The sequence below is a fragment of the Pristis pectinata genome, chromosome X, assembly GCF_009764475.1.
Source record: "Pristis pectinata isolate sPriPec2 chromosome X, sPriPec2.1.pri, whole genome shotgun sequence".
NCBI classification, from domain to species: domain Eukaryota; kingdom Metazoa; phylum Chordata; class Chondrichthyes; order Rhinopristiformes; family Pristidae; genus Pristis; species Pristis pectinata.
Window position 1 is genome coordinate 13,262,886 of NC_067450.1, and position 25,377 is coordinate 13,288,262.

General features: G+C 41.2%; 1 protein-coding gene across 4 annotated transcripts in view; it reads right to left on the reverse strand.

Annotated features, from left to right (window-relative positions):
- Positions 1-4,955: 4,955 nt before the first annotated feature.
- LOC127567046 (zinc finger protein 148-like) overlaps positions 4,956-25,377 on the reverse strand; it is a 103,737-nt gene continuing 83,315 nt past the window's right edge. For all 4 annotated transcript variants that reach the window (XM_052009702.1, XM_052009699.1, XM_052009703.1 and 1 more), the window contains one exon: positions 4,956-8,206. In XM_052009702.1, coding sequence (XP_051865662.1) covers positions 6,611-8,206 — 1,596 coding nt within the window. In that variant the 3' untranslated portion in view covers positions 4,956-6,610. The remainder of the gene's footprint in view (positions 8,207-25,377) is intronic.

Here is a 25,377-nt window from a genome sequence, read left to right on the forward strand (position 1 = left end):
GAAAGTGACTTAATGGCAGCATCAGGGTACTTATTGGAAAGTCTCAATGACAACAAAAAAGTAACTATTGAAGGTGTATCAATGTCTATATTGGGATAATTATATGAACTACATTGATGCTAATATCAGAATAATTATTAGAGGTATACCAGTTTGAGTTTCACGATAATTACTGGTGGGACAACGATTCCAATATCTGGATATTTACTGGAAGTAAGTATCAACAGTGCAATTTCTGCAGACCTGTCAATGCCCGTGCCAGGATTTTTATCAGGTGGTATCAATATCAAGATAATTATTGGAAATGTGTCGATGGCAATCATCAGGCCATATCAGAGTAACTAGCAGAGGTCCAGCAGTGCCAGTATCAGGGCAATTATCAGAGCTGTAAAAATGGCAATATCAGAGGAATTATTTGAAGTATATCAAAGGCAATATATTCAGACCATTACTGGAGCTGTATCAATACCAATATTACAGAAAATTATTAGAAATGAATCAATATCAGGTTACTTACTGGACATGTATTGATTTCCCGAGGGTGGATTTGGAGAGGATTTTTCCTCTTGTGGGAGAATTTAGAACAAGGGTCCACTGTTTAAAATAAGTGGTTACACATTTAAGACATGGATGAGATGAACTTCTTCCTCTCAAGGGCTGTGAGAACTTAAGGAAGAAAAAGTGGTGAAAGCAATCTTTTACTATTTTTCAGGCTGAGTTAGATGCTTGGAAAGCAAGGGGCTGAAAGTTTACTGCAGGCAGATGGAAGTGCAGAATTGAGGTTACAATCAAATCAGCCACAATCTTGTTAAATGCTGGAGAAGGTTTGAGAAGATGTGGTTTAATCCTGCCCCTAATTGATAGGTTCACAACAGCAACATCAGGTTAATTGCTGAGTTTAAATGCCATTCGCACAGTAAGATTTGGAGATGGGTGGCACTGTGGCGCAGCTGGTAGAGCCACTGCCTCATAGTTCCAGCGACCCAGGTTCCATCCTGACCTCTGGTGTTGTCTGTGCGCAGTTTGCACATTCTCTGTGACTGCAGAGGTTTCCTCTGGGTGCTCCGGTTTCCTCCCACATCACAAAGAGGTGCAGGCCGGTGGGTTAATTAGCCACTATAAATTACCCCTGGTGTGTAGGTGGGTGGTAGAATCCGGGGAGAGTTGATGGGAATGTGGGGAGAATAAAATGGGATCAGTGTAAATGGGTGGTTGGCACAGACCTGGTGGGCCGAAGGGCCTGTTTCCATGTTTCAAAGGCAACGCCAAGATAATTACGGATGTGAAATTAATGTCAGCATGAGGTTAAGTGTTAGTGCTGTATCAGTTGGCAATATCAGGGTGCACCAATGATAAATTCAGGGTTATTATTGGAAGTGTATTACTGCCAATCTCAGTGGAATTAATTACAGAATTTGTATCAATACCATATGAGGGTAAACATTGGCCGCGTAGCACTGGCAAAATCAGGATAATTATTAGAAGCGTATCAACAGCCACATTAATCATTTCTAGTATTACGTTAATTATCAGAAGTGTATCAGTGCTAGTATCAGGTTAATTACTGGGTGCTCATTTCAGTATAATTATCAGAAACGTGGCAACCCCAGTTTCACGAAACGTTTTGGAGCTGTATCAATTCCAATAGCAGGATAATGACGGGGGGCATATCAATGCTAATATCAATATAATTATTGGCAGTGGACCAATGACAACAGGGTGATTATTGGAAATGCACCAATGCCAATATCAGGATAATTTAACAGAGCTGTATCAACTTCAATGTCAGTACAATTAGTGCAAGTCATACCAGTTCAATTATTGGGATATCAATTCTAATATCAGGGTAAATATTGAAAATGCATCAATGCTCATACCTGGGTAACTATTGGGGGAAGAGCATCAATGGAAAAATTCGGGTAATGATTGGAACTGCATCACTATCAGTATCGGTACAGTTAATGAACATGAATGTGCTTTAGTGCTAACATCACAGGTATTACTGGGAGTGTATTAATGGCAATATCAGGTAATTATTGGAAACATATCAGCGCACTGGAAATCTGCCAACACCAATCTCCGGGGACACTTCAGAAAGTAAAAACATGATCATTATTGAAAGAGTATCAATATTTATACCAGGGAAAGTGTATGAGCTGTATCAATGTCAACATCAGGGTTAACCCTGTGGCTGGGTTAATACCAATATCAGTGCAATTACTGGAGCAGAATCAATGCTGAAATTAGAATCACAGGAACATACAGTGCAGAAGGACATGAGTCAGCCATTGTGTCCATGCCAGTCGTAAATTGAGATTATTCCCACTTCCCACACTGGGCCCACAGCCCAGCAGCCTCTTCATGTGCTTTTCCAGGGGAGGGTTTCTGCTCCCGTCATCCTTTCAGGCAGCGAGTTCCAGATGGCCACCACTCATTGGGTGAAATATGTTTCCTCAATACTCCTGTAATCCTTCATTAATTTCCCATTGTTACTGACCTCCTTGCTAAGGGTAAGAGCCCTTCTTGTTTACTCTGTCCAGGCCTCTCAATTTCAAACATCTTGATCAAGGAAAGTAACCCCAGTTTAGTCAGTCTTTCCTCATAACTCGACCTCCCCAACCCTTGATGAATCCCCTCTGCACCCTCTCCAGTACTATCACACCTTTCCATTGTGTGGTGACCAGCCCTGTCCCCAGTGCTCCTGTGTGTCCTCACTACCGTTTTGTACAGTTCGAATATAACCTCCCTGCACTTATATTTTGTGCTTCAGTCAGTAAAAGCAAATATTTATTTGTTCACAGGACGTGGACGTCTCTGACAATGGCAGCATTTAACATCCATCTTTAATTGCCCATGCCTTCTTACCTAGCTCACCAAGCTGTCCTGCTACCTTCAGTGATTTGTGGATATGCACTCTAAGATCCCTCTGTCCCTCTATACTTCTTAGTATCTCACCATTTACTGTGTATTCCCTTGCCATGTTTGCCCTCATCACGTTTACCCCACACTTCTCCAGATTGAATTCCATTTGCCACCTAACCAGTCCATTGATATCTTACTGTAGCCTCAAACTGCGGTCCTCACTGGGAATTTTGGTGGTATCAGCAAATGTCTCAATCGAGTGTGTTGGCAGTGTATGTCAATGCCACTGTCAAGAAAAATTATTGAAAACAAATTAATATCAAGGTAATTTCTGAATGTATAAAAATCTCAATATCAAGGAGGTAATTAGTAAAACCATTTCAATGACTATATCAGGGCTTTTACTGGAGCTATGTCAGTGCATTAATCTCAGTATTAGGGTACTTATTGTAAGCATATCAATATCAATTGGGTATTTATAGGAAATGTATCAATGGTAATATCTGGATAATTATTAGAAGTACAGCAATGGCCATATCAGTTATTACTGAACTACATTGTTACCAAATTCAGGGTGAATATTGGAACTGAATGAATGCCAAGATCAGGTTAACTATTTTAGTTGTGTCATTAGCAACATCTGGGCATTAATTGAGGCACATCAACGCCGTTATCAGGCAGACTAATAAATCAGTCCCAATATTAATATCAAGTGCATCAATTCTATGGACAGAAAAATGATTGCAAGTGAATTGTAATTATAAGGCAATTATTGAAAGCATATAAATGGCAATACCGGGGATATTACGGGGCTGCACCAGCAACACCAACAAAGTGCACAGATGTCGGTGGTATCATGGTTTTGTTTTTGAATGTCAGCATCAAAATCCAAGCTGCATCAGTACTAATATCAGGTGAATTTATTGGAAGTGTATCAGGGTTACTACTGTGAATGATCTAATGGCAATATCTTGGTAATTATTGAAAGTGGATCAATGGCAAAACCAGGGTTATTACTGGGATGCATCACTACTAACGTAAAGGTGAATAATGGAAGAGATAATGATAATATCAGCAGAGTTATTATGCCAATACCAATACCAGGTTAATTATTGATTGTGTATCTGCCAATACAATCATAATTATTGGAAGTCAATCAAAATCAATATCCATGTAATTATTGTGCTATTATGCCATTATCAGGCTAATTACTAAAACTAAATCAATGTTGATATCAGAGTAATTATTGGAAGTCAATCAATCACAAAAGCATGACAATTATTAAAACTGAAACAATGTCATGAGTGTAATTATTGAATAGAACAAATGACAATATCAAAGTAATAATTGGGAAAAATAAGTGCCCTTATCAGGCAACTACTGTAAGTTAATTGATGCCAATATTAAAGTAATTGCTGGAAGTCAATCAACATCAATGTCAAGGTAACCACTGAATGTGAATCAATGTTGATATTAAGATAATTGGGGTAAATGATGGCATGCTAGCACCATTTTCAAGCACATAGGGATAATTATTGCAGATGTGATAATGCAATTGTGAGATAAATTATTGGAAGCTAATTAGTAAATATCATGGTAAAAAGTGTATCATTGCCTTTTTCAGGCAAATGTGAATCAAGTGCAGTACCATGGCAATTATTGAAAGCATATCAATGGCAAAACCAGGTCTATGACTGGACTACATCAGTACCAATACCAAGGCAGATATTGGAACTGAATCAATCACAACATCAGTGCAATTACTGGGCTGTATCAAAGTGAATATCAGGATAATTATTATTGGGCTGTGCTAATGCTAATAAAACAGTAACAACTGGAGCTGTGCTACCAGCCAAAATTAGGGAAATAATAGTAGGTGTGTTAAAGCCAGTATCAGCCTATTTCTTGGAGTTACAGTAATACTAGTATCAAGGTCATCATTGGGCTTTTTGAATGCCAATGTTAAGATAACATGAGCCGCATCAATGCCAATATAAGCATTTTCTGGAAGTGAATTAATGGCAACATGAGGATAATTACTGAGGATGTATCAGTGGCAATATTAGTTAAATAGTGGAAGTACAACATGCAAATACCAGGGTAATTGTTGAGCTGTTTTAATACCAATATCAGGATAAACACAATGCCAACATCAGAGTCTGCACCAAAACCTAGATCAGCATACTTACTGGAAGTGCATCATTGGGTACATCAGGATAACTGTTGAAGCTGTATGAATACCAGATTATTAAAACTACATCAATAGCAATACCAGAATGACTATAGGCTACATGAGTATCAATATCAGAATGAATATTGGAAGTGAATCAGTTATCATTGACTGAATGATACTGCACTGTTTGACTGTGAATATCAACATTATTAATTAGTGAATCAATATCAAAAATTGGGCAATTTTGGGCTGTATCGATGCTAATATCAGGATAACTACTGGAGCTATATCAATGGTGTTATCAAAGTAATTATTAATAGTATATCTTTGGCAAACTCAAAATTATTATTTACCAATATTAATGCTGACATAATCACTAGGCTGGATCAGTATTAATAGGGCAATATCAATGTAAGAGTTGCATCAATGCCAATATCAGGTTAAGTAATGGAGGTGTATCAGTGTGAGATAACATTCTGGGAGTAACAGGACAGAAGAGCTCGGGTACATGAATGGAATTCTCAATATTATAAATAGGGATATAGAGAACAAAGACCAATCAGTGAAAGGCTTCTGTTATTAATACAGATACTAAGGCTCAATTCATTAAAGCACAGGTTACAAAGAGTTTTCTAGGGGCAGTCTATGATGAAAGTACAGAAAAGTATGAAATGGTTTTAATACGTTGAAGTGAAAGAAGCTATTTCAACTGGCAAGCAAGTTAGTAAAGTGGGCATAAATTTAAGATAATCATCAAAATAACAAAGTCTTTAGAATTTCAAAGAGCTGGCAGAGGCATGATAGACCAAATTGCCTCCTATTATGCTATGTCTTTTGTTGATTCTCCACATTATGTCAGAATCAGGCTGATCACGACATTAATGGAAAATTCAGGATGATTAGTGGATCAAATGTTTGTATTGGTATTATTAATTCATCTAATTGGGACATTTACTAGAAACATACAGTGTCAATATCAGGGTAAACAGTGCATGCAATTAAATACCCATACTGTGGTATTATTGGATCAATTTACAGATGAGTACCAGGCCAATTATTTGAAATGAAGACCTACTTATCAAAAGAATTATTGCATGTGTATTGATGCTTGTGTCAGAGTAATTATTTGATGGGTTGAAATGACAATGTTTAAACTAAAGAGATGACAGTATTGGTGTAACTATTTGACAAATTCCAGGGTTATCTTATAACTAGCTCCTGCCCATGGCACTTTTATGGTTGGACAAATGCTTCTGATGAATACAAAGAACTTAGAGAGAGACATGAATACCCTCTTTCTGTGCTAGGCAGCAAAAATATATCAATGGAGAGGAGGGAAGAATGTTTCAATACTGGACTCTGAAATAACCTCTGGTAAAATCACTAATAAGAACATAAGAAATTGCAGGACTAGGCCATTCAGACCCTTGTGCCTGCTCTGCCATTCAACAAGATAATATAAGATCTCTAAATAAGATCTCTAAACATTAAAACAAAAGTTTGAAATGGTTTTCTTTGTGGAGCAACTCAAAAACAGAAGTATATCATGATCCCAAGTACGATGAGCAAATTATTTCACCTAAAAGTCTGACCCCCTGTTGCAGCTGGTGAGGCACTCATTTGATCCCTTCCCTCTGGCACATTTACCAAAGAAAACTCCGAGTAGTTTGAGTTGCCCTGCCGGACCCTTAGGTTCACCTGTCCACCGGCACTGTCACTGAACGATGGGGTCATTTCTCCTCCAGTAGCTGAGAACCTAGAGTCTTGACCGAATGTGCCCATATGGTGATTGTTGTGAGCTGGTGGCTCCTCTCGCTTTTTTTGTGAGTTAACCTGCTCTATGAAATCTGGCGGTGAAGAGATGGTGTTGTTGCTTGTTATGAAAGCAAAAGGATGCTGGGATTCACCAACTAATAAACTGTACTGGGACTTTTGTGTTGGTAACCGCAAAGAAGAACCCACTTCTGGTCTGAAGCCATGCTGGGTAACCATTGTGGCAAAAACCTGTCGCTCTAGAGAAGAAAACAGAGGTGGCATCTGAAGACTTCCAGTTAGGGGCTGAGTTTCAGTCTCATATGCAAGTCCTTGCTCACTTGAATAGCTATCATTGTGGCAAGTCCTTTCCAAAGCTTGTTGGAGGAACTTCGAATATTCATGGAGCATGTTACAGTTGTCTGCAGATGCTGGCTGTGAACTTTCACTGACTTGCTCCAATGGAGGCACATTTGAACTGTCGGTAGAGCTTACAGTTATATTTGAAGCAACTTGGGTATCACTGACAGAAAATGGAACCTGCCCATTTGCCTTGTTAGTGTAGTGGTCCAAGAGAGTCTGAAGAACTTCATCAGGAATTCCACTTTTGTCCTGACTGCTTTTCAGCTCAGTGTTGCCGGGCTGCACCAACATGGATGTGCCATCGCTGCTTTCACTTACAGTAGTGGTAACTGCCTGTGTTACAGCTGGTTGGGTTGCAATCTGGCCTACAGATAAGGCAAACTCTCTGCTGGTACTGTTAGGCCCTTGCAAGAATCGCTTCTTCTTAACAAATTGCATTGCATCATCGTAGTTGCTGTGGCTTCCTCCGGGCTTGCGTGAGGCATCCTGACCCTGATCAGTATTCTGGCCCTCGATGACCAGGAGGTCGGGGTTGCTTCCCATTGCGTAGGTGTACTTGGTGACTTTTGTGGCATCGAAGTTGGTAGAAACTGGCAAGGTCTGATTCAGTTGTTCTGTTGTCTTCTGAGTTTTGTTTGAGCTTATCTTCTTCAGAACAAGCTTTGGTGGATGCAGATTCTGATATGTTTCCCCTAGATGATCACTACCGTGTGAAGAATGTGCACTTATAAGTGAGGACTGCTCCACTTTATACTCATCCTTTACCTTCAAGTTGCTGGTGTAATACTCTATACAATCTCTCTTGTTCAAGTTAACACCTGCTGGACTACCAGTCTCCTCTTTATTAGAAATTTCCAATTCCAACTTCTCTGCAGTTTTGAGCTTTTTTGTTGTTGGATTAATGACATCCTTCTGGGGTGACAACAACCTGTTTTCTGTACTGATGGCAAGTATAATTGGCTCAGTTTTCACTGCTGGGATTTTGTCAGGAGCTTTCCCTTGACTTTCACGGCACATTCTTCTGTGTTTAAGCAAACGATCAGTTCTAGAAAAATACTGCAAGGAAATGCATCAGAGAGAATTAATGTCATTATTGTTTATTAGGTTATGATTAAATCAATAATGGACATGAAGGTGTACATTCATTGTGGCCATAAGCATGTTAAAGTTTGGGCACCAAATATTAACTAAAAATTTACAGGATGGATTAAGACCTCCATAAGCTCGAACTGTTCAACCACTAACATAGACTAAAGCATATACATTTTGAATTTAATGTTGTCTGTTTACGATTCCAACTTATGACAGCAGATATAGTGTAATTCCTGATTAATTTAGCGGTTGATCTTAACTGTTCCTGCCAAGTATGAAACGGGTATGCAATGGGCAGGGTGGCTATTTTAACCCTACTGATTTTCCAAGAAAACAGCTTCATATCCACTGCTACCTGACTCGCCTGGTGGAAACAGCTACACTTAACCCTTGGGTATAATTTTCCAACTGTGTTTCCAGCAGAGGCCTCATCTGTTGATGACACACTGGAAATTTGGACATGTGTACTGTAAAATGAAACAGTCAGAAAATGATACACCAAGGCCACCCAAGCTTCTGATTTGAACTTCAGATTCTGTAGGCTCCTGCTTGGCAGAACACTATTGAAAAATTACAACCAGTGTAAATTCCCTTCAAGAAACAAGAAAGTGTGTGTTGCCTGCATGGAATCAGTTAGCAATGCACTGTGTAACGTGTCACTGAATTGCACTGGTCATTAGAGTTCATGGTCTTTTCTCAGTCTGTGATGTGTTAATTGAACTCAGCTGTTAGCATTGGAGCAATGACAACCTGCCCTTTCTTACTCTTGTGTTCTACCCAGTAATTCTTGCTGGAAAGTGCAAGGGAATGTCACAGGGTTGAGAGTGACAATGAGGCCATACACTTTAAAATATTCTGATGACGTTCATTATATAGGCTCACACATGAAAATGGTAACTTTAGCAAGGAACTTGTGGCATCTGTGGAACTGTATACCAGTAAAAAGTAATGGCGACAGAATGGGAAGAGTTAATACGAGCAAGTTGGTGAGGGGGAGGGGGGGGATGGCCTGTTTTACTAGAGAAACAAAGGAGTGCAGATGCTGGAATCTAGATGAAAAACACGATGATGCTGGAGGAACTCAGCAGGCCGGACAGCATCCGTGGAGAAAAGCAGGCAGTCAATGTTTTGGGTCAGGACCCTTCTTCAGGACTGAAGATAGGAAAAGGGGAAGCCCAATATATAGGAGGGAAAAGCAGAGCAGTGATAGGTGGACAAAAGAGGGGAGGCGGGGTGGGCACAGGGTGGTGATAGGTAGATGCAGGTAAGAGATAGTGATAGGCAGGTGTGGGGGAGGAGGGGAGAGCAGGTCCACCAGGGGATGGGTCAAAGGTAAGGAGAGAGAGGTAGAAAGAGGCTAGGAATGTGGCAGTGGAAATTCCAAGCGCAAACTGGAGGAACAGCACCTCATTTTCCATCTTGGAACCTTGCAGCCTAATGGCATGAACATTGAATTCTCCTACTTTAAGTAATCCCCACCCCCTCCACCAACGCCCCCCCACCCCCACCACGCCTCTTCTCTTCTTCCCTTTCCCAGCCTCTTTTTTCCTACCTTTTTTTCCTCTCTCTCCTTACTTTTGACCCACCCCCGGTGGACCTGCTCTCCCCTCTTCCCCCACACCTGCCTATCACTATCTCTTACCTGCATCTACCTATCATCGCCCTGTGCCTACCCCGCCTCCCCTCTTTTGTCCACCTATCACTGCTCTGCTTTTCCCTCCTATATATTAGGCTTCCCCTTTTCCTACCTTCAGCCCTGAAGAAGGGTCCTGACCCGAAACGTTGACCGCCTGCTTTTCTCCACGGATGCTGCCTGGCCTGCTGAGTTCCTCCAGCATCATCGTGTTTTGGCCTTTTTTACTATGTGGATTCCATGCAAGAGTCAGCAATTTCAGAAGAGGAAAGGAAACTTGAGGGTGGGGTTAAAGGAATAAAGTATGCAACTGATCTTACTCATTATCTTTACTTATCCATATTCAATTTTTGCAAGAAGGATATATTAACCATAAGTCTGGATGAGAATCTTGGATGAAATTTGGAATCAAACTATGATTTGGATGAGAATGTACAAGGCATGGTGAGTAAGCTTGCAGATGACACTAATATAGGTGGCATCATAGACAGTGAAGGTGGTTATCAAGAATTACGGGGGGGGGGGGGGGGGGGGAATCTTGATCAGCTGAGTAAGTGGGCCTAAGAATGGCAAATGGAGTTGAATTCAGATAAATACAAAGTGTTGCATTTTGGAAAGTCAAATCAAGGTAGGACTCTCACAGTAAACGGTAGGGCCCGGGAGTGTTGTAGAACAGAGGGTCCTTGGAGTTTAGGTACATGGTTCCCTGAAAGTGGAGTCACAGGTAGGCTTTTGGAACACTGGCCTTCATCAGTCAAGGCATTGATTATAGAAGTTGGGAGGTTATGTTGCCGTTGTATGATATGTTGGTGAGGCTGCACCTGGAGTATCGTGTTCAGTTTTGGTCGCTCTGCTGTAGGAAAGATGTTATTAAACTGGAAAGAGTGCAGAAAAGATTTACAAGGATGTTGCCAGGACTTGAGGGGCTGAGTTATAGAGAGAGGTTGGACAGGCTAGGTCTTTATTCCTTGAAGTGTAGGAGACTGAGGGGTGATCTTCTAGAAGTGTATAAAATCATGAGGGGCATAGATAGGGTGAATGTACTCATCTTCTTCCCAGGGAAAGGGAATGAAAAACTAGAGGATGTAGATTTAAGGTGAGAGGGGAAAGATTTAATAGGAACCTGAGGGGCAACTTTCTTTTTTTACACAGAGGGTGCTATGTATATGGAATGAGTTGCCAGAGGAAGTGGTTGAGGCAGGTACAATAACAACATTTAAAAGACACTTGGACAGGTACATGGAAAGGAAAGGTTCAGAGGGATATGGGCCAAACACTGGCAAATGGGACTGGCTTAGATGGGCACCTTGGTCGGCATGGACCAATTGGGCCGAAGGTCTGTTTCTGTGCTTTATGACTCTAAGTATTATCTACCAGAAATTTATGTTTTACATTTCACTGAGTTGGCATAAATACAAACAGCTGTAATTAATTTATATTTTCTTTCTCACAATTTATTTCTTTTTTCCTTCTCCGATGACGCGGAAGCTTGAGGAGGTAGTGTTCCAGGAACGTTAACTGTCCTACTGTAGCTCAGCCAAGGTATACATGCAAGTCAAATATATTTCTGGTGTACATACATTGCCTTCATTTTGTTTGGCTAACATATTTTCAGGAAAAGAATTGACCTTTAACTTGTGCAAATACATAGTTGGTCCTATCAAGGAACTTTGATACTAGTTGCTTATGTATCACATGGAGCTGGTAAGGTAGTCTGACAGAATCAGAGGCATTGGATGATCTCCAAGGCTGCTGTGGAATCACAAAGCCCAATGCAATACTTAGAAATATTCTGGGGTGCACAGAGTTCCGCATTGGAGCAATTCTCTCCTTGTCTTAAGGGAACATATCAACTGAATTAAAAGTTAACTAAAAAAATTCACTGTGTTCTTGTCACTTTTTAAAATATGTCATATAGGAGAGAGCATTAAATAGTAATAGAGAACCATTAACATCACTTTGCTGCCATAATAGAGCGCCGTCAGACAATATTTCTATTGGTACTGTAATACAGTAAACCTTGAAAGTACTTACATTGCTGCTTAATGTGGTACCTTATAATAACATTTACACTGCTGCTGTCATATAGCACCTCCCAGCAATATTTGCATTCTGGCATAAGACAGCACTGACTGGTGATATTTGCATTGAATGATACAGTTTAGCAATACTTACATTGCTGTTGTAATGCAGCATCTTTTGACAATGCATTGTTGTTACACTCTAAGCTTTTGGCAGTATCTGTATTGCTGTTGTGGTATAGTCTCTTTTAGCAATATTTGGATTGCTAGTAATAATACAGTATATTTCAGCAATATTCACACTGTTAGAACAGTTTCTCAGCAATATTTTGATTCCTGATTTTACACTGCATCTTCTAGAAGTGTTTGCATTCTGCTGTAATACAGCATCTTTCAGCAATGTTTGGATTTCAGGACCTTTCCACAAAACATGCACTGCTGTTACAATACTGTATTGGCAATAGTACACTGCTGCTGTAACACAGAATTTTTCTGCAATATCTGCATTGCTGCTGTTATATAGTACCTTGCAGCAATATTTGCATTGATGTTGCAGTACAGTTACTTTTAGCAATATGTGCATTCCTGCTGGAATACTGTATCTTCCGACAATATTTGCATTGTTACTGTAACAATAACTACATAATATTTGTCTTGCCATTGGAAAGTACCTTCTGGTAATATTTTCACTACTGTTGCAATACCCCACCTTTTGACAAAATTTGCACTTATGTAATAAATTTTGCTGATAATGGCATTGCTGCTGCAATACAGGATATTCCTGCAAAATCTGCATCGCTGTCATGAAAAAGTAACATGAGCCAATATTTGCACTGCTGCTGCAATGCAGCATGCTGGCAATTTGCCCTGCTGTTGTAGTGCAGTACCTTTCAGGAAGATTTGCATTGGGGCTGCAATACAATATTTGTATTTTCTGAGGAGTTACCAAATGGAATTGAATGTTATGCAATCATCAGTGAACATCCCCACGTGGATCATCTATTCGGCACCTCTGGCTGAACATGGCTGCAATATTTCAGCCCTGTCTTTTTCACTTACATGCTGGGCCCCACCATGGTTGAGGATGAGGATGTTCTTGGAACCTCCACCTCCCATTAGGAGTCTACCACTGTCCATGACAAAATGTGGCAGGGCTGCAGAGCTTGGATCTGATCCATTCATCGGGAGTACTTATCTTTGTCTTTTGCATGCTGTTTTTGCTGTTGAGCATGCATGTAGTCCTGTGCTGCAGCTTGTACCTTATTTTTAGATATACCTGGTGCTTCTTGGCACATCTTTTTGCACTCCTTATTTAACTAGGGGTGGTCCCCTAGCTTGAGAGCAATGGTAGAGTAAGGGGTACGCTGGCCATGAAGTTACAAGATCGTTCTGGTGTACGTTTCTGCTGCTGTTGTTGACCCAGTTTTGAGCTCCCAGATCCATTCTGAGTCTACCACATTTAGTACAACTGCAGTACCGTACAACACGAAGGAGGGAGTGAAGATGGGACTTTGTCTCCACAAGGACTGTGTGGTGGACACTCCTACCAATGCTATCGTGAGGGGATGAATCTGCAACATGTAGAATGGCGGGGATGAGACTGAGTAGGTTCATCCGCATGGTGGTTTGCTTACTACCTGCTGCAGACCCAGTGTGGCAGCTACATACCTCAGGACTCAACCAGCTCAATCCACGGTGATGCTCACTGTTGAGGTCATTTATCTTGAGTACATCCTATGCCCTGTTATTTTTGGTGCTTCTTCTGAGCATTGTTCAACAGAGAAGAGCACTGATTCATCAGTTGAGGGAGGACAGTAGATAGCAATCGGGAGGAGTTTCTTTGCCCATATCTGACCTGATGCTACGAGACTTCATGGGATCTGTAGTCAATTTTAAAGACTCCAAGGGCCTCCCATCTCTATAGCACTATACTGCCACCCCTAGTGGATCTGTCATGCTGTAATGCAGAACCTTCTGGCAATATTTATACTACTGCTGAAATGAAGCATATTTTTGCATTATTTGCCTTACTGTTACAGTTGTAACCTTTGGAAATATTTCCTTTGCTACTGTAATGCAGTTACATTTCATGATATTTGCATTACTATCATTTACACACATTCCTGGACACTGTTGCTATCATATTTCTTCTGGCATTATTTACGTTGCCATTCTTATACTGTATTCTTAGCAGTAAAAACAGAAGATGGTGAAAACACTCAGCAGGTCAGGCAGCATCTGTGTAGAGAGAAACAGCATTAATGTTTCAAAGATCCTTTGTCAGAGCTGGGAAAGAGAGAGAACATTAATAGTAAGTTGCAGAGATGGTGGGGGGACAAATGGAAGCCAGGGCTGCTGTGAGGATACATTGTAGAGGTCATCCCGTCGATGGGTTAATGGAGGCAGTTAGAGAGAGAAAACATGGAACTAAAGCTAAGTAATGAGGGCAGTTAGAGAGTGAGAATGCAGACACAGTAAATGCATGAAATACAGTACAGGGCTGTGGGACATGCTCAGCAGGTCAGGCTGTCCTAATGGAGAGAGAACAACTGAGACAGATGAGTTGCAACTGAAATGGCCAGTTCTGATACAGACAGAGAGAGCAAGTTACCCTGAAGTTGTAAAATTTGATATCGAGTCCCAGACATGTTGCAGCCTTCCAGACTTGTATCTAATTCCACAACTGAAGGTAACGCCGTTCCCTGCCTATATCAGAATGGCCAGGTTATCCATCTTGGTGTTGGCTCAGTTTCTCTTTCTCCATTAGTGCAGCTTGACCTGCTCAGCATGTCCTATAGCCTTGTAATTGGCAGCTTTTCACATTCTAGTGTCTGCATTTCCACTCTCTAAATGCACTCATTGCATAGCTTTTGTTCGTTTTTTTTCTCTGCCTCCATTAACCCATTAACTGGATGATGTATGCAATAACTCTGGTCTCACCCTATCAGAGATATTCCCTCTGTCCTACCACACCCCATCTTCTCTGCAAATGAAAACTAACTTATCTTTCTCTCTTTCTCAGTTCTGATGAAGCGTCTCTGACCTGAAGCATTAACTGTTTCTCTCTCCACAGATGCTGCCTGACCTGCTGAGTATTTGCAGCATTTTCTGTTTTTGCTATAAATGAACAAGCAGAGCCATTATATTCTCCCCCACAGAAAACACCAAGAAGTTTGTACCAAGCTCATTATTAACTCAATTCCAGGTGCCATTGGTATTGGGCCCTGTTCATTCCAGGCCTGGTGTCCAACTTAGACATCAACTCTAATCCACAGGTCCTGTGGCCCATTGCTCTGCTCACTGCCATTAACATTCCCAGGGACAGAGACCCAGCACCCCGCTCATTGTCAGTCTCCCCCCAAGATCAAGACTGGTGTTAAGCCTCTGGCCATTAGACTGCCATCAGGACCGAAGGTCTGGTGCTCTGCCTACCATCTGCTAGAGATACACTCTAAAAGGAAAGGATGGTGATAAAACAGGGATTGCTATCTGCTTTATCTATGTATTTTACATCCATTTTAAAGTTATTTTGTTTTCATAAAGTTCCAGCATACATAAAAGAATTTTGTGCATACATGACCTCAGCTGCCATATTGCTCCTGTGGTACAGTACATGTAAGCAATTTCCATATTGCTGCAGTAATACAGCACCTTCCAGCAATATTCGTATTGCTGTTGTAATAAAGAACCTGTTGTCATTAATTATATTGGCATTAGGTTTTATGCAGTAACATTCTGCATGAATTGCACTGCTGCTGTAATATAGTACAAATTCACATTGTGGCTGTAAAGCAATACATTTGAACAGTATTGGCATTGTTGCAGCAATAGAATACCTCTCAGCATTAGTTGCAATGTTGCAGCAATAGGGTAACACCTGGTAATATTTGCATTGTTGCTGTAATACAGTATCTTTTGGCAATATCTGCATTGCTGGTGTTATAAGACCTTTTGTCTTTATTTATATATGCATTGCTGCTTTTATACAGTAACATTCTGCAATAATTGCGTTTTTGCTATAATGTAGTAGATTGACAAGTTCACATTGTTGCGGTGAGATACAGCCATTAGCCAATATTTGCATTGCTGCTGTAACGTTTGTAAACATATTGCAGCTAAAGCAGTGCCTTCTGTCAATGTTTGCATTGTTGCTATAATAAAGAACCTTTTGCCATTATTTATATCTGCATTACTCTTCCTTACACTGTAACATTCTGCAATAATTGCGAAGTTGCTGTAATACTGTTCTTAGCAAACTCACCGTAATTGCCATTATTTGCACTGCTGCTTTAACGCAATGCCTCTGAACAATATTTGCATTTCCTCTCAGCATTATTTTTCAATGCTGTAATAATACAGTACCTCACAGCCATATTTGCATTGATGCTGTAAGGCAGCACCTTTCAGCAATATTTGCATTGCAGCTATAAAACAGTGCATTGACATTGCTGCTGTAATAAAGTAAATGTGATCATTATTTATGTTTGCTTTACTGTTTTATATAATAACATCCTGCAATAATTGCAATGCCACTACAGTATAAAACTATTCCGCAAATTTGCATTGTTGCTGTTACACAATGTCATTAGCTGATATTTACCTTGTGGCTGTAATACAGAATCTTTGGGCAAAATTTGCACTACTGCTGTAAAGTTGTCATTATTCATATTTGCATTACTGGTTTTATGCAGTAACATTATGCAATAATTGCATTGCTGCTATAATAAAGCACTATTTGGCAAATTTGCATTGCTGCTGTTATACACTGCTATTAGCCAACATTTGTAAGGCTACTGTAATGCAGAACCTTTCAGCAATATTTGTATGGTAGGTGTAATGTGGTACCTGTTGGTAATGTTTGTATTGCAGCTATAAAGCAATACCTGTTGGCAATGTTTGCATTGTTACTGTACTACAGTATCTTTTGGGAATACTTGTTGTAATAAAGAACCTTTTTGTCATTATTTATATTTGGATGACTGTTTTATACTGCAATATTCTGAAATAATTGCGCTGCTGCTGTAATACACTACCACTAGCTAGTACTTGCATTGCTGCTGTAATTTGAACAATATTGGCATTCCTGTAGTGATAGAATCTTCTCAGTATTATAGGCAATGCTGCAGCAATACAGTAATTTTGGAAATATCTGCATTACATTTCAGCCATACTTGCTTTGCTGCTGACATACTGACACATGTCTGGTAATTTTGTATTGCTGCTGTTATTCAGTACTATTCTGCAATATTGCACTGCTGCTGTAAAATATGGTCCTCTTTGTCAATACTTGCTTCACTGTTGCTACTGAATATCTTTCACAATGTCTGCATTGCTCCTTAAATAGTACATTTTGGCAACGTAGTACATTGCTCCTGTAATACAGTACCTTTCAGCAACATTCTCACTGCTGCCGTGACTGCACATTGTGCTGTATTTGCACTGCTGCATAATAAAGTACTTCCTGATTGTACTTCTAGTAAAGTACTTCTGGCATTATTTGCACCCTTACTACAATATATTACCTTTGGCAATCTTTGCACTGATGCTGCAATACTATCCTTTTTGGGAATATACTCATTGATCCCACATATCCTTTTGGAAATATCTGTGTTGCTGCTGTAACACACCATCGTCCACCAATCCTGGAATACATTACCTTTCAACAATATCTGCAATGCTGCTGTAAGACTGCATGTTTTGGCAATCTTTGCATTGTTGCTCTAAGACAATACCTTTAGAAAGAAGCTGCACCACTACTTTAATACAATGTACTTAGCCATACATACACTGTTATAATACAGCACCTTTTGGCTTCTTTTATTGCTGCTGTGATACAGTATCTCTTCACAGTATTTGCGTTGCTCCTACAATTCAGGAACTTCTAGAAGTATTTTCATTGCTGCTGGAATACAGCATCTATCAGCAACAAATGTACTGCTGCTATAATACAAAAGCTTTCAGCAATTTATAACACTGATGTGGCAGTATATTAACTTCTGGTAATATCTGCATTGCTTCCATAAAACAGCACCTTACGGCAATATTTGCATTCTTGCTGCAATACAGAATTTTTCAACAGTGTTTCCACTTCTGTTTTGACATGGGTTCTTCCCAAAATATTTGCACTGATGCTATAATATAGTAGTTAGGCATTTTTGCAATGCTGCTACAACATAGATGACAATAAAATTTGCATTGCTGCTGCAAATAGCACCTATAGGCATTTCTTGCATTGTCACTCCATTACAGGTGCCTTTGGCAATATTTGCATTCTGCTGTATTATAGTAACTTTGGGAACTATTTGCAGTACCAGTATAGTTGATTTGGTCAGTATTAGCATTGCTGCAGTAGCATCACATATTTAGGTAATGTTATCTTCAGGCTGTATTTGCATTGGTTCTGTAATGTAATGCCTGCATTGCCTCTATAATGTAAAAACTTTAAACAATGTGCACCTTCAGGCAGTATTTACACTGCTCCTATAATTCCACACTATTAAGCAGCATGTGAATTTATTTTTTGGAACAATTTATATATGCAGTTTGCACAGGGCTCCTCTCAAATACTCATGTTGCAGGAAACACACTGCTGGTAAAATGCAACATAACCACACCCCACCTGTAGTGTTGGATGGTGACACTTGGCACTGCTCTTTTAACATTATACCTTAAAGCTGCTTTGTAATACAAGAGCTGTAAGTCACATTTTGTATTGTTGCACTAATCCAATGGTACAACCACGATTGTACTGCACAAAGTAACAACTTTTAAAGATTATACAAGTTTCTTTGGAAATACAGGATTCTGAACAGTTTTCACATTACTTCAACCAGCGTCCAGGTTACTCCGGCAATACAGTACCTACAGCCAATACTCACAATGCTTTAACATAGTGTTGATACTTGTATCCACACTGCTTCTTTAATGTGGCAGTAATCATCTAGAAATTGTACTGGTGTTGTTTCTCTCTCCTGAGGCAGTCCCTCCAGACTGAAGTTGCCTTACTTCCACTCCGGTTCTGTGGGTTCTGAGGTGGCTGATGAGGTCAATGCGGGATTTGCAGGCTCTGCCACAGGTGAGGCAGGTAGTGCTTGACAGATGGGTAATTTGGGAGATGGTGTGCTCCTTCCACTGTTTATGTTGGGCTTCTGCATGCTCCCAACGCACAAGGTTTTCAGTGCCATCCTGAATGCTCCTTCTCCATTTTAAGAGGTCACGGGTAGGAGATTCCCAGAAGTCAGTGGGGATGTCACACTTTTTCAAGGAGACTTCGTCCCTCTGTCTGCCTGGTTACCTCTTTCTGTGACAGAGCTTGGAATTGGGTGTCTGTTTCAGGAGTCTGGAGACAGGCATGTGAATGATGTGGACTGCCCGTTGGTTGAGCATAATTAGGCCCTCGATGCTGGGTACATGGAGAGGATGCTGATGTTGGTTCCCTTCTCCTGCTGTTGCTCTGAATTATTTTATGTAGCCAGCATCAGTAGTATCCATCCAGTGCTTTAAGGTGTCTGCTGTGGGTTGTTGATGTCTCTGAAACAGGAAGGCAGTCATGATGGTTATCTTATGACAGGTTTAAGATTTTGATCTTCAGTCTTTTCTTCTATCCTGTCATAACTGCATATGGTGACAAATTTAATCATCAATGTCTGCCTTTGCTGAGAGTTGACTCCTGAGATTTGGAAGCGGTCCATATCTTCTAGGGACTCATCATTGTCCATTTTGTACACTGGGTGCAGGTTGGTAGAACACCTGGTTTTGTGGATGCTAGTGAAAAGCCCATTCTCTGGTATGCTTCAGTGAACGGATTAACTATGACTTGAAGCTCATCTTCCAAACGCATGTAAACGCAAGCAAAATCTGCGTACTGCAGCCCAATGATAGAGGTTGGAGTGACCTTGGTTCTGGAGTGGAGGAGACATACATTGAACATGTTCCCATTCGTTCTGTAGATTAGCTCCACTCCAGCAGGAAGCTAATTACAGGTGAACTACAATGTGGCAGGGAAAAAGACTGGAGCAATGGCACAGCCTTCTTTGATAAATTAACTGGCCCTATTAATTAAAGTCATAGCTAGCATACCATTGTATATCAAATATAAAATGGGGCCAGATTTCTGAGGGCAGACAATTTTGAGAAAACTTTGCACAGTCCCTCTCAGCTGAGAGTCAAAGGCTTTAGTGAGATAAGAAAAGGTCATGCAAAGGTTGGTGCTACACTCTCCATTTCTCTTGGTGATGACATATAGTAAAGATCATGTCCACTGTGCTTCTTGATAGATGAAATCCACAGCAGAATCCAGGGAGCAGTCCCCAGGCCACCGTGAGGAGGTGGTTGAGGAAGACCTGGCAATGACCTTCCCTGTGGCAGATAGAGGGAGACCTCTCTATAGTTACCACAATCAGATTTGTCTCCTTACTTGAAGATGGTCATGATTATGGCACCTTTGAGGTACCCTGGCATGACCTCCTCTTCCCAGATGAGGGACATGAGACTGCAAACATGTGCCAATTTTTAGAACTTCAACAGGAACACCACCTGCTTCAGAGGTCTTGTCCATATGTGAACTGAGAAACAACTTGCTGATCTGGGCTGGTGGTGAGACTGCATCAGATAACTTGCTGTGGGATAGAGTCAAGGATATTTACACCACAGCCCGGCTGAGTTCTTTAAGGTGCTTTCAGTGAGTGTTGCCTACCTCTGTGTTTCTGATAAGCCCTATCCATTCTTGGCTCTCAATGGTGTGGGTCTTCAGTGCTTGGGCCAGAGATCTTGACAGTGCAGAAGAATCCAGTGAGTTGCTGGGCTTCCCGTGCTCCCTGCGTCTGCCCCTCCCTGCACCTGTTCTTTTGGTCACAAGTCTTCTGTTGGGCCTCAACCTTCAGCTGCCTTTAGAACCATTCCTTTTGCTTGGTGTGGTGGAGTTCCAATCCAGGAACACCTTGCGTTTGTGGTTAATTAGTTCCTGAATCTCCTGGCCACTCTCGTCAAACCAGTCCTAGTGTTTTCTGGTAGAGAAGCCAAGTCTCTTCACAGGTGCTAATTATGGCAGACTTCAGGGTAGACCATAATGACATGGACACTGTGATTCCTGTTGATTGGGGGCATCAGGCTGTCAGAGCAGAGCTCTCTCTGTGGGGCGCTCGAGATCTTCAGCACTGATTTTCTTGAAGCAGCATTTTTGTGGCTGGCCACGTTCTGGGGACAGGCTGGAGGACATAACATGGCGGAAAGTATTTTTATTGTTCCTGTGACACATTCCCTGGGGTACAGGATTCAGACTGCGAGTGCAGTCCAGTAATTTTACAAAATATTCATGTTATTCTTGTAACATAATTTGCTCTCGGCAGCTTTTATCATGATGTTTCTAATAAAGTATCTTACAGCAATATTCCGAGCTCCTGTGGTATACTTCTTCAGATTGTATCCACAATTCTCCTAGCATGTAGTAATTAGACAGGAAGTATTCATAATGACTATAATCTAAAAACCATCAAAATGCTTACATTGCCCCTAGAAAATACTGCTTCTAGTCTGAATGTACAATATCGTTGGAAAAGACATACTTTGGCAGCATTCACATTACTCTCAAATAACTAGTAGCAGTATTCAAATTGTTCCTGTAACGTAGAATCTACAGGCATAATTCAACCAGCCGTCAGCGCCCATATGCAGTTCTCACATTGTTCATGTAATAACAGATTTTTTTAAGTTAATTATTTTTTTGTTACGTGGGCGTTTATTACTCATCCCTTTACTGCCCATAGGGTGGTGATGAGCTGCCTTCTAGAACTTCTGCAGTGCTTCTGGTGAAGGTGCTCCCACAGTGCTGCAGGGGAGGGAGTTCCAGGGTTTCGACTCAGCGATGATGAAGTACTAGTGATATGCTTCCAAGTAAGGATAGCGTGTATTTGGAGGGGAACTGGCAGACAGTGAAAATGGCTGGACCTTGGACAATGCCCTGAGGAACTCCCGAAGTGATATCCTGGGGCTGGTACGATTGACCCAACAAGCATCTTCTTTCGTAGGAGTTATGGCTCTAGCCACTGAAGCGTCTTCCCCTTGATGCCTACAGGCTTCTGTTTTAGCAGGGCTCATTGGATGTCATGGGCAATCATTCACATGTCACCTCTGGAATTTAGCTCTTTAGTCCATGTTTGGGCCAAGGTCTGGAGACAAATGGTACCGCTGGAGCTCAAGTTGGACAACAGAGGAGGTTATTGGCAAGTAAATATTGCTTAATTGTACTATTGTCAACAACTTCCATCACTCTGCTAATAAATGAAGACTGAGTCAGTGGTAAGTAGTCAGATTAGACCCACATCCCTCTATGCCTTTTCTATCCAAGTACCTGTCTAAATTCGTTTTAAACATTGTAACTGCATCGGCCACTTCCTCTGGCAGCTCATTCCAAATATTCACCAGCCTTTGTGTGAGAAACCTACTCTCTCACCTTAAACCTGTGCCCTCTAGTCCTAAATTCCCCTACCCTGGGAAAAAGACTCTATCTACCTTATCTATGCCCTTCATAATCTTATAAATCTCTGTAAGGTCAGCCCACAGCCTCCTACACTCCAGTGAGAACAAACCCAGCCTGTCCAGACTCTCCTTCTAACTAAAGCCCTCCATTCCAGGCAACATCCTGGTAGATCCCCTCTGCATTCTTTCTATTGCTACCATGTACTTGAATTCCACCTCGAAGAGGTAAGGACACCACAAAATGAGCAAACATGACACACAGGGTGAAGCAGTGTTAGCACTGCTCCTGCAGAACAGTAACAGACAGTCAATATTCTCATTGTGTCTGGACTGCATGTCGTCTGGGAAATATGGGAAGTACTCAGTGAAACAGTAGGTTGTATAATATTTCCTGCAGTCAATACTAATGTGTTCCTGTAGAACAATTCTTGCAGTGAAGGCGGAATTGACAAAGTTCCTCTCACAAAATTCCTAAAGGTCGTGTTCACACTGCTCCAGTAATTCAGGTTGAATGAACAAAGACACTGTTGAAACTATTGAGACCACTCCTGCCATACAGTTCTTTTCGCTTCTGTACTAGTGTTCCTCTTGACACTTTCAACACAGTGCCTGTAGACAGTTTTCACCTATAGGCAGTGTTGGTGCAGCCTCATATAACAGAATCTGGCAGGGCAGCATTGGCACTGCTCCTGCAGTGTAGTTCCTGCAGGTAATATTCACAATACTTTTGAAATATGGTTCTTGCAAGTATTGACAATACTCCTGTAATATAGTTCTGATAGGCAGTATTGACTAGGCTGCTGTGATAAAGTTCCTACAGGCGGTAATCACACTGCCTCTGCTGTGCAAGTCCCAGAAGCAAAACTGAGAGTGCTCCTGTAAGCTTCAGTCAGCACTATACATATTGTGGCTGCAACAGTTCTTGCAGGGAATATTAGCACTGCTTCAATAATGCAGTTCCTGTCAGAAGAATTGAGAATGTTCCTGTAATACAGTAATGTTCCCATAAGCTGTATCTGCAATGTAATACAGTTTTCTTTAAGCCCCATTCACACTGCTGAAGTAACACAGTTCTTGTAGGCAGTATTCACCCTGGCTTGGTAACACAATTCCAGGAGGCAGTATCACACTGCTCCTGTAATAGCTCCTGTTGGCAGGATTCACAATGCCCTGTGATGCATTTTCCTTTGGCAATATTCACACTGCAGATGTAATATTCTTTCTGGAGGCAGTATTAGCAGTATTGCTGCTGGAAATTAATTCTTGCAGACACCATCGACAATGCTTCTGCAACGTAGTTCCATGTGTGTTGCTCCAGATTTCGAGCATCTGCAGACTCCTGTGTCTGCAAAATTCACAATGCTCCTGGAGTAATTCCTGTGGCCAGTAATTGGCAAAACAGTTTCTAAAGACAGTATTCACACTGCTCTTGTAATACATGTCCTGCTGGCAACATTCACACTGCAGCTGTAATATAGTTCCGGCCGGCAGTAGTGATGCTGCTCCTGGATGGAGTTTTTGTGGCTAGTATTCACACTACACTTGTAAATGTTCTTGTCAGTATTAACACTGCCCTTGTAATACACTTCCTGTTGGTAGCATTCAGTGTTGCTGTACAACTCTTCCTGTAGTTAGTATTCACACAGTTTCTGTTTCAGTTTTGCCCTTGCAATACAGTTCTTCTGAGTTGTCACCTTCTCTTGTATGAAATGAAAAGCTTCACTCCTGGATGGTAGGTAGGTTGAAGTGATGTGTTCCACGGTTTCAGACTCAGGGCCGCAGGGGCACCTTTGGTTATAGAGTATCTTCCGGTTGCGGAACAGGTGACCACATTTTCCATGGCCTGTGTGGATTTTGTTGAAGGCTATCCACTGTCTTCAGGGGAAGATTGAAGTGCGGGACCTTTGATGTTGGGTCACTGTCAAGGTCCTGGTTTTCTGCATTGCACGTACCCTCTAGCTCCTTCCGTCTAGAAAACAGGTCTGTGCCGAGGCACAAACTGTTTCCCCAGAACAGCTGGCGTGATTTTAAACACTTCTGTGGTGGTTTCACCAAGTCATTGTAAACTGGGAGATTGAAGCTGCTTGCGGTTTTTTCCCACCTCAGAGAGGATGTTGGAATTGTGGCAGATGACGTGCGGGGAAATGCGGGCTGGACTGTCATCATTCATGTGGCAGCATTCAGCTGTGTCGCAATGAACTTTGTGTGACTAAGGCTGCATGATGCACGGCCCCAAAATACAGACAACATTGAACAATACAGTAAAAGTCACTATAAGCAGGAGTCACAATACAGTAACAGTTCCTGTCGCAGTATTCACAGTGCTCCTGTAATACAGATTCTGGGGGCAAAGCTGATACTGCTCTGTAACATATATATTCTGCAGGCAATATAATCATGGCACCAGTAATAGAGCTTGTGGAGACAGTAATAGCACAGGACTCATAAAGTTTCCTTAACCAGTCTTGACACTTCTGTTGTATGCAATATTGACACAGCTCTTGTAATTTATAGTTCTGGCAGGAAACAGTGACTGCTCTTTGGAAATAAATACTGCATTGACATTGAGTACAAAAGCAGGGAAGTTATGTTGAACATGTATAAAACGCATGTTAGGTCACCGCATCCAATTCTGGTCACCTAACTTTGAAAAGGATGTTAAAATCTTAGAAAGGGTGCAGAAAAATATTATGAGGATAGTTGCTGAGATGAGGGATTTGAGCTGCAGGGTTAGACTGGAAAAGCTTGCACTGTTCCTCCTGGAGCAAAGAAGGTTGAGAGGAAATTTGATAGAGGTGGACAAGGTTATGGTGGGCTTAGAGAGGGTAAATAGAAGGAAGCTGCTTCCATTAGTAGATGGTTCAAGGACTGGGGGAAACTGACTTAAAATATTGATTAAAAGATACAAGGGAGATACATGGAAAAGCCTCTTTAAACAGTTGTGATGATCTGGAGTTCACCACATATGGAGGTGGTGGAAATCAAGGTTTTCACAAGGGATGTGA